Source organism: Sander lucioperca, chromosome 6 (genome assembly GCF_008315115.2).
Source record: "Sander lucioperca isolate FBNREF2018 chromosome 6, SLUC_FBN_1.2, whole genome shotgun sequence".
NCBI lineage: Eukaryota > Metazoa > Chordata > Actinopteri > Perciformes > Percidae > Sander > Sander lucioperca.
In genome coordinates this window covers 7,858,244-7,868,371 of record NC_050178.1, presented here as the reverse complement: position 1 = coordinate 7,868,371, position 10,128 = coordinate 7,858,244, and the positions used below count along the sequence as shown (strand labels likewise).

The 10,128-nt window shown below is 40.7% G+C and overlaps 1 protein-coding gene across 3 annotated transcripts; it reads left to right on the top strand.

The window, feature by feature from the left end:
• The first annotated feature begins 2,960 nt into the window (after window positions 1-2,960).
• On the top strand, window positions 2,961-9,772 carry sp1 (sp1 transcription factor). Of its 3 annotated transcripts, none has more exons than XM_031301697.1 (6): window positions 2,961-3,067; window positions 3,719-3,792; window positions 4,803-6,198; window positions 7,317-7,458; window positions 7,699-7,889; window positions 8,524-9,772. In XM_031301697.1, exons 1-6 carry the CDS (start codon window positions 3,061-3,063, stop codon window positions 8,826-8,828), a joined length of 2,115 nt encoding a protein of 704 aa, XP_031157557.1. In that variant the 5' UTR covers window positions 2,961-3,060; the 3' UTR covers window positions 8,829-9,772. The 3 variants fall into 3 exon arrangements, with proteins under 3 accessions (XP_031157557.1, XP_031157558.1, XP_031157559.1); XM_031301698.2 differs by lacking the exon at window positions 2,961-3,067 and adding an exon at window positions 3,087-3,208; XM_031301699.2 differs by lacking the exon at window positions 2,961-3,067 and adding an exon at window positions 3,092-3,217.
• The last annotated feature ends 356 nt before the right edge of the window (window positions 9,773-10,128 follow it).

Genomic DNA, 10,128 nt, shown 5'->3' with positions numbered 1-10,128 from the left:
GTAACGGTTGACTATAGAGAAGTGATAATTGCCAAGATAGGCGAATATTACCAATAGCCTAGGCTATATAGCAACTCCAACATGACACAAATACGTTTATTGTTTTGTACAATTATGAATTTATAGTCCATTTAAGACATATTCTCAACAGCTTTTTAATTTGAGGGTGGCCAGTGTGAAACCCCTCATATCATCAGATCATGAATGACTGCAGCTGGCAATCATTCTTGGTGATTTCACACTAATTAACATTAACAGGAACAATTTCGGCACCATTTAAATCACACAAAAAACTATAACGAATTGCTTAATTAAGGATTAAATAATAATGTACTAATACAAACGACTGCCAGGTTGTGGCTGATGTTTGTTCTCCTTCACCATCACATCCACTAATGGCCACATCTGGACCACAATATTCAACAATGTATTAACATTGACAACTGCACTTTTGGATACTGCAAGATCCCTTTCTAAATGCCACTGATGGCTTGTTAGAAAGTGAGAAACCCTTTATCCTCTATAAGCCTTGTGATTTATTAACATTCATAACTGCCTATGGATGGTTTATTACCTTTTATTCAACGTCTATATCAATGAGAGCTTTGTATGTTTAATTTGTTGATATGTGTTTGACACATAGGCCTACAGTCCATTGTATTGGCTTTCTTTGTTTTCTCTTGCCTCTGAAGGAAAGAAAGAGGTATCAACTTTTCTTATGTAACAGAAGCCATTTGGAATTTCTAATGAAAACTATTATGCAAATAGAAACACTTTTTTTTTTTTTTTAATAGAGATAACACAAGAATGGTAGACTACCGACTTGCCCAAGGAATTGAAGGAACGTAAAGGAACTAAACAATGGTAAGAAGTAGCCTAACTAAACATGTACTGCCTAGCCTACCCCACCTCAGTACAATTTTGCTACTTTATTTGATTTATTCCTATTATATGCTAATTTATACTACTAACCTATATATTATAATCACTAGCTAATATCATTAGAATTTTTAGGTTACTCTTTATTTTGCAGGAGGTAGGGTTTTAGATATTTTACATGTCAAAGTAAGAAAAGCACAGGTGTAAATTATAGAATGAATATGGCTGAATTCCATTTAGCTGCTTCCGTTTCAGGGTCATGGTATGTGCATACTGTCACACTGTCATTACTGGGACACTTGTACAACAGAGCCAACAAGGGAGTTTGTGTAGATGGTGCGCTGGCAGCCAGATCCGGATTGGGTCTGTGTTTGTGTGGAACGGAGTTGAACAATTAGAAAATGTATCAATTGTACAGTAACATCAGAGTGTTTGACTAAGTTCAGACAGATGGGTGGACGCAGGAAGTCCGCTGAAGATGGACTCCACCCTCTGTCCTGTTTACATGGGTACATGTGCTGCTTCACTGACAGCCCCCTTGCACATCCCAATAATACAAGCCCTCCCACAAGCGAGCCAATTTTCTCCTCCCAGCGCGGTTACAGCCAGTGTTTGAGTGTGATGTGGTCTCTTCTCCTCCACCCTGACGGACTCCTCCCGCCTCCTTGCTGTTTCCCAGCCCACATGACGCCACCAGGGAGTGGCCAGTGGCCACGGAGGCAATACTTAAATACCAAGTCCGCCTGCTTTCCTCCTTGCCCACCTCCGTGTGCAAAGCAAGATATGAGCCATAGCATCCTTAAACTGTTGAATGATAAAACAATATCACAGAAGGAGTAAGGGGAAATGTCAATATTAACGTGAACATATTTACTCACGGCGACATTTAAGCGGAAAACAGATAATCCAACGTCAATCATACTCAGGGGTACAACCTACCATGCTTGGTCCCGCCCAATTATCCGCCTTTGGGCCAATTACATTGGCTAGTTGTTTCTCGTTGGCAAAAACGACCTATTCCATTGGAGGAAAGCAGCAATCCTTCGCAAGTAGCTCCCACAGGGGTGCGCTTGTTTTATCCATTGCAACAGTGCGACAGTACAGTAAACAGGTGCCAAAAGACATTCAAATTAAGTTGATTCTCAAACACCCCGTCTTTTTAAAGATAATTTTTGGACTTTTATGGCCTATAAACGTTCAGTCTTTTCATATTATAATTACATATAAAAACGTTAAGGTTTGGGCATGTGGTTGGCTATTCTAAGCAGTTAATAGCTCATTAGCTACCGAAGAAATGTCTAAAGTAATCATTTGTAACGTTACAACAACTTAAGTTGAATGGTGGTAGGGACCTTTTTTAATGTGATTCTAATTAAAAGCTCGGTGAAATAATTAGGCAACTTAACGTTTTGGGTTCAATAACGTTAGCTACTATCCATTGCTCCAACTTAATCCGTGCTAAATTAAGTGCTAAATCAAAGCCAAATAACTAAATGCAAGGTAACGTAATGATAAACTTGATGAGGATTGTGAGATGTGGTTGAAAGCCCGGAAATAATCTAGTAAGTGAGCCTTATCATTTTGTCAAACAATAACATGTTTGACTTTGCAATGACCTGTCTGAGATAATGCTCTCAGAATCAGGAAACTCTTTTAAATCACTTCTTAAAACCCATTTTTACAGTATATTTCATGTGATGTCATCTCTTTTTTTATTGCTCTTCTATTTATGTACTTTATTTTACTTATTTCTTTTATTTTTACACTTTTTAATTGCATATTTTTTATTTTTATTTTATTTTGTACTATGTTCTTTTGTCTTCTTAAATAATAAACAATTGTATTTATTTACACAACATTTTTTATTGTTTGGCCCCACTGTTTAGCTCTCTGTTGTTATATTGACCTTTGGATATTCTGCTTTTGCCTTGCCTTGTCTGTCAAAGCACTTTGTAAACTCTATTTTTAAAGGTGCTATATAAATAAAATAATAATTATTATTATAGTGTAAAAGCTATTTGCTTGTCAATGTTCGTGCTCGTAGGCTACTACCTTCGCGGGTCCATAAATCGAACGCACTCGTCTTTCTCCTTCATAGGGGGAGCCCGTCAAGTTTGTGTGAAGTTGTGAAAAGTTGTCAACCCGAAAAAAGAGCAGAGAAACTCCTCCCGTCTTCAAATTATGAGCAGTAAGTGAACTTTTTCTCACAGGCATGCTGTGTACGAAGCATTACGTTAACAGTTCTATGTATAGCTAAGTAAAGTATATGTTTTAAATGTATTCACAGTATGAAGTTGTATTGTTTTCTAGCGTCTCAATCAGTTTAAAAGTGAGTAACGTTAGTTAACTGCTGATTGTCGTCAACATTTAGCCAACCAAGGAAAGCTAGCGACCTGTGTAACGTTAACGTAACTTCTGTTCTTAATTGGCACTACATGCTTACACAATAAATGAACTTGATCAAATCCACGTGCACTAGAAGTTACATTTAGTAACGTTAGTGCAGTTGAAACTACGTCGGTCTGTGTAGCTAACACTTAGCTAGTAGTTTTTTTCCCCCTGAGCATTAACGTTACATGTTGTGGTGAGTTCATGTTAGCTTAGCTAATGGGCTAGCTGGCCCTTTGGAGCACTTGTGGCATGGATTTCCTTGCATTTCTTCTCTGAATTGCTTGACGTTAGACAGTTCCTAAAGTTTAGTTCTGTTTGTGAGGTCGACCATGCGTGTCCTTTGTGTTCTCTCCCCATTGTTGAATGCAGTGTTAACTCAGTTTGATGGTCTGCAGTTTTAAATGTAGCAACTTTATCAGAAGTGATCTTACAAACTCGTCTTCCGCAGATCAGCAGCAGGGTGAAATGGCCGCTGTGGAGAGCGGCGGAGGCTACAGTCAAAAGCGAAACACAAATTCACAAGTAAGTTAACCGGACTTTCGCTTTTTGCCAAATCAGATGATTTGTGATGAAACATTTAACTATACTCCCCCGCGCATGTTCACTGATCCTGCTATTTATTTCCTATTAGTCCGTTTATTTATGTTATTCATGTCTGTCGGGGCTTGTACAGGTTGTTGATTTTCTCTCCAGAGCACATGTCATTGGGGTGGGGAATGGGCAGGTAAATTTCGCCCACACGGGGTGTTCCCATCATACCCCGGCACTTCATGTGCATTTCGCTCGGCCCATTTGGCTGGCCCTGGAGGGGGTGGCTAGAGCAGTGTGTCAGTTTATAGGGCAAAATAATGTGTGGGAGGGAGATGGGTGGGTTTGGGGGGAGGGGAAGCCGAGCCCGCCGCTGCTCTGGAAAAAATGCGGTCCCTCCCATAATCTCCCACCCTGCTTCCCCTCGGACTGCTACAGTCCCACTCTCTGTGAAGTGCTGGAAAGAAACTTGCATGACAAAAAATAGGTTAAATGTTATGAATGGCGTGTCACAATTATAGCATGGATAGAATGGCATTTACAAAGCCATTTTTTTTTTTTTTTTTTTTTAAATTTAAATCTAAACTCATCACATGAATTGGAAATCAATTCTTTAAGTCAAAATTTTTATTTTTATTTTAAAACATCCTTTTGCTTTTTTAAGTTCAGGCCATCCTACTTGTGATGTTAATGTTTCAAATAATGCGGTTATCTTGCTTTTATTTATTTTAATATTTTTATCTGCTGATTTATTGTAAAGCACCTTTTTAAGGTTGCTTATGGAAATACACTAAAAATGAATGTTGGCATAACTGTATTGGTATAATTATTTCCTTTTTAGTATACCATTTTGAACTGCGTCGGTAGATTTGATGAGTGGACACTTTGACAGCCATTTATATTTGTACTGAGCTGCAGCATTAACATGTAGATGTTAGATAGTAAAATGTATTTTTACTATATACATTTCTATTCCTTTTCCTCTCATGTATTTCCCTTTCCAGGACTCCCAGCAGCCATCTCCTCTCGCCTTGTTGGCAGCCACATGCAGTCGAATTGACACCCCAGGAGAGAATGATTCCCCTGCAGACCAGCAACAACAAAACCAGCAGCAACAGCTGGACCTAAACCAGGGTGTTTTCACCTCCAGTGCCAACGGCTGGCAGGTTGTCCCACTTAGCATTCAAACAACCTCAGGCACTAACACCATCACCACCGACTCTTCAGGGGTGATGATGACAGTAGGAGACATAGGCAAGAGCAGACAGGTGCTGTCACCATCAGCAGCTGTGGTGAGCACTCAGGGACAGCAGCAACAGCAACAGCAATACGTAGTCGCTCAGGCTCCATCCATGCAGGGTCAGCAGATGCTTACCACCATATCGGGTATGATGCCCAACATTCAGTACCAGGTTATTCCCCAGTTTCAGACAGTAGATGGCCAGACACTGCAGTTGGCACATGCTCATCAGGATTCTGGGGTACCTACCGCTGGACCAGGCCAGCAGTTTCAGATAGTGTCATCTTCTAATGGCCAGCAGATCATAGCTGCAACCAACAGAGCTGGTGCAGCAGGAAACATCATAACGATGCCCAGTCTCCTTCAGGGAGCCATCCCCATACAAAATATAAGCTTAGGCAATGGCATGTTACAAAACCAGCACCAGTTCCTGGCAAATATGCCCGTGTCACTAAATGGAAACATCACTCTGTTGCCCGTTAGCACTGGAACAAGTGGAGGGGGAGATGCAAATGGTGGAGGGGATACAGGGGGAAACCAACTTATACAGCAACATCCAGTGTCCAGCGGGGCAGGTTACATGACAAGCGCGTCCGCTGTCACCACGCAGACCACTTCTTATGGAATGACCCAAACGCGTAACAGCAATGGAGTGGCGACGGGGTCATTCCAGCAGAACACTGCATCTTCTCTAGGTGTCCCGATACAGCCGGACAACCGAGACGGGCAGCAGCCACAGCAGATCCTTATCCAGCCTCAGCAGGTTATCCAAGGTGGAACCCCCCTCCAGACCATCCAGGCTGGGGGTCAGGTATTTGCAACTCCGACACTCAGCCAGGAAGGGCTTCAAAATCTTCAAATTATGCCAAACACAGGCCCCATCCTCCTGCGCACTGTAGGCCCCAATGGCCAGGTGAGCTGGCAGACCATTCAGATCCAGAGTCCGACAGGACCACAGATCACGCTGGCCCCAATGCAGTCCCTCCCCCAACTTGGCCAGACTCAGGGTGCTGCTGCAGCTGGAGGAGTGTCTGTTAACACAGTGCAGATCCCAGGCATCCAGACCATAAATCTTAACACACTCGGAGGAGGCTCCGGGCTGCAGATGCACCAGCTGCACCAGCTGCAGACTGTTCCCATCACCATCGCTAGCACAGCAGGTAAGTCAGTAGCCTGTTTTCCAGGAATCATTGATGTTCAGTATAAAAAAAACTACATAGTATTTGACTCAGGAAAACCCAGTAGCCCTTGTGCGACGAAGGACTTTATTTGTGCTAAACTATGCAATCCTCATGCAGGACTGTATCCATATTGCAAAATTGAATTGGTTAATGTGTTATTTGACTTTTCCATTTGTAGTTACTACTTTTCAGACATCTTCACATTCATTTTTGCTGCAATCAAAATAACAGAGGCTGAAATTAACCTTTTTGATTGTGTTTAGCTTGAGTTAGTTTAGGCAAGACAAACAACCAACAACTCTTACAGGACACAGTAATTGTTCAGCGGTACATTAACTGGCAGTTGGTTTGAGTAAATATGTTAAGTAGTCTAGAAAATTAGGTTTACTTCCTGTATTGAGGTTTCTTCTCCCCCAGACTGAAATGCAAAGTATCTTGTATATATATATTTGACCTCTCTTGCTCTCTGTGTGTGAAGTGCACAATACTGGTTTAACCAGTTCAGCTGGCCCAGTGTTTCCCTAAGCTCTTTACTGCACTGGATGAGATTGTGTTCTTGAAGGGGAAAAAAAGAAAAATATCTTGGTAACCCTGCATCTCCTCAGACTATGGTCACATTATAGTACTGTTGTTGTAGGTTGGGCTCAACTTCTGTGTCTAGTAGGGGTGTAACTCCCATCTTATAGCAACCGTTATCATGCCTAAACCCTTCTTTAGTTCTGTTATTAGCCCCTCACATTAGGTCTATGCATTTGCTAGTCTACATTTGTGATGTTTGTGAGGAATTATTGTCTGTTTTTAGTGCATGTAATTTGCGTTGTGTGATGTAATTTGTTTTCGTGTGCTTCCCATCAGCTACGTATGCAGCAGGCTTTGTTTAGACTCTAGCAGTCCTGAATGGTGGCTTTTACTACACATCAGTGTCTGTGCTGACATTACAAACGCTTCCTTTAGTCTTGTAGTTAAAGCCTGGAGGGCTCAGGCTATCTGCAGTATGTTCTGAACTTGATTAATGAAATGTGTCTTAACATAACATAACATCTCAAACCATTGTTATAAATGATTTCACACAAGTATTTTCTATACCATGACTGCAGGAGAACAGGCGCTACAGACAGGCGGAGAAAGTTTGGATGATAGCACAGCTATGGATGATGAGGACATAAGCCCACAACCTCAAGGCCGACGAAACCGCAGGGAAGCCTGTACCTGCCCCTTCTGCAAGGATGGAGAAGGACGGTATGTCATTGAACCACTTTTTTTAGGTACACCTGTACAGTCTAATGCAAGTCTACTGCTGTCAAGTCGACTGTTGTGATGCTAATAATGTTCAGGGTTTTTTTTTTTTAATTAATTTAATTAAATTATGTTTTAGCATAGTTAGTGATGTTTTGAATTTCAGCTGATTTGTATGTACCCTCTGAATTTAGTTAAAAATTGTAACCCTCTAACTCTGATTAGTTTTTTTACATCAAACAGTGACCCAACTAAAAAGAAGCAGCACATTTGCCACATCTCGGGCTGTGGGAAGATCTACGGCAAGACATCCCACCTGAGGGCCCATCTGCGTTGGCACACAGGAGAGCGACCCTTCGTCTGCAGCTGGTCTTTCTGTGGCAAACGATTCACCCGTTCAGATGAGCTTCAGCGCCATAAGAGGACGCACACAGGTGAGGATTTAGTTTGATTTATTTGGCATTATGAGAAGAGCATAAAATTTCACTCAACTGCAAAACGTCAAAGATGACAGTAAGTCCAAAGATGTGCTTTTTTTTTAAATTTTAAAAATGGTAAAAGATAAGCCTGTTTGCATAAGTCAACATCTGTTTTTTTTGGCAACATAGCTTTCCAGGGAATCCATTTTATGCAGCAGGATTAAATAATCACATAAAATTGGCAGCTATTTTGATATTCGATTTATTGTTTAGGTTATATATTTGATGCTTTTTGTCTTAAGTCATATTAAAAGTAAATATATTTGGGTTTCAATGTCAGTTGGGGGCTTCAGAAAATTATTTTCTGATATTTTATGGGCCAGATTTATCAAGATAATTGACCGATTAATTGATAATGAAAAAAATCGTTAGTTGCTGCTTAAGGATTATCCCCTTGAATCTTACGTACCCTTCATATCTTGCATATTTTTATTTCCCGAAATATAAAAAAAAATTTATTCTACGCTGCAGTACATTGCATTAATCCTTCATAAACGGACACTTTCAACTGCATAGCCAACAGTCTGTTGTAGTCAGGTAATACCAGCTGCTGCTATTTTTATATTATTTGTATTTCTCCTTTTTTAAGGTGAAAAAAGGTTTATTTGTCCAGAGTGTCCCAAGCGCTTCATGCGCAGCGATCATCTCTCCAAGCACATCAAAACCCACTTAAACAAGAAAGCCGTCGCCACCAGCAGCAGCACCACAGTCTCGACGGACGCTGCTTCCCCTACAGCAGGAACGAAAATCGGCACAGGAGCAGTGTCAGCCAGTGACCAGCACACCATCGTCACCATGGAAACCTTATCTGCAGAGAGCATAGCTCGATTAGCTAGCAGTGGGATCAACATGATGCAGGTGGACCTTCACCAAATTAATGGCAACAGCTACTAAGGGAGGGCTGTGGTGGATGTTGCATTTGGACATTTGGGGTTGAAGGGCATCTCTGACTGCAGACACGGAACCTCCCAAAGGCTTCAGACAGGAGAGGCGGTCACACATGCAACACAACAGACACTATTGAATTTGAGAACTGGGGCAGGGAAATGGATCTCCATCTTGTATTTAAGATACCTGTGGCATTTTAATGTCAGAGTTGGATGAAAATGTTAGACTTGTGAAATCATCATGAAATCTTATTTCCCCTGAAATGGAAATGGCACTACACTAACCTTTGTCCCACGCGAAGACTCAAAATCTTACTTGATAGTGGGATTGCAATATCACACACTGACCGGCACTCTTGATGTTTCATTGGTAGCTAGTAATATCCTCTCTAAAAGCTTATTTTAGTAAAGAGATGACACTACTAACTCACTCTCACCCTTGTTTCCAACGCTGTGAGCTTTTGATACTTGTTCCTGTTCCCCTCAGGTGTTTCTGCCCTCTCAGACTGGGCTGCTGGATCAGGCTTGCCTCTCAGGCTTACTGGCCCATAATGCTGTATTCACCCCTAAAACTGAAATTATAACAATCTTGAGCAGCAAATATTTTGAATTGGTTGCAGTTTTGGGAGAACGGGACGTGTTCACAAACTTACAATCCCAGTATGAGGAATAATATATGAAAGCGTTTTAGGGTGAGCCGTTTAGAGGAGGGCTGGAGTACACCAGGTCAGAGAGCACTAATCAGTGAGAATGTAGGTGTGTCGGGGGCACTGAAATCCTGAGAAGAACTCTTTAATCTCTTATGTAGGTACACATTCAAGCCATCATGCTTTTGATATGTTTATCATAGCAAAACATTTTGATTTTTTTTGTGTATACATATATATATTTTTGGTAATGTAAAGGCTACATACATTCTTAGCTTAGGCACGATCATTTTACTGAAATTGCCTTTCAGTTGTATGAACCTCTCATGCACAATCAATCTTAATTATATATATATATATATATATATATATATATATATATATACACATACATACATACATACATACATACATACATACACACACACAAATATAAATAAATGTGTGTAGATTAAATCTTTAAATTTAAGAGCCTGTCATAGAATAATGTATTCTATACAGTCCAGATCTTCCCAGTACTTTTTTGTCCCGGTGGTATCATCTTTGCCTTGCAGTCAGTTTGTTTTTTTCAGTGGAAAACTGTTTCATTTTTAGTCATATCTGGTCAGAGTGAAGTATTTTGTAATAATGTCCAGACTGCATAAATATCTACGCTCAAAA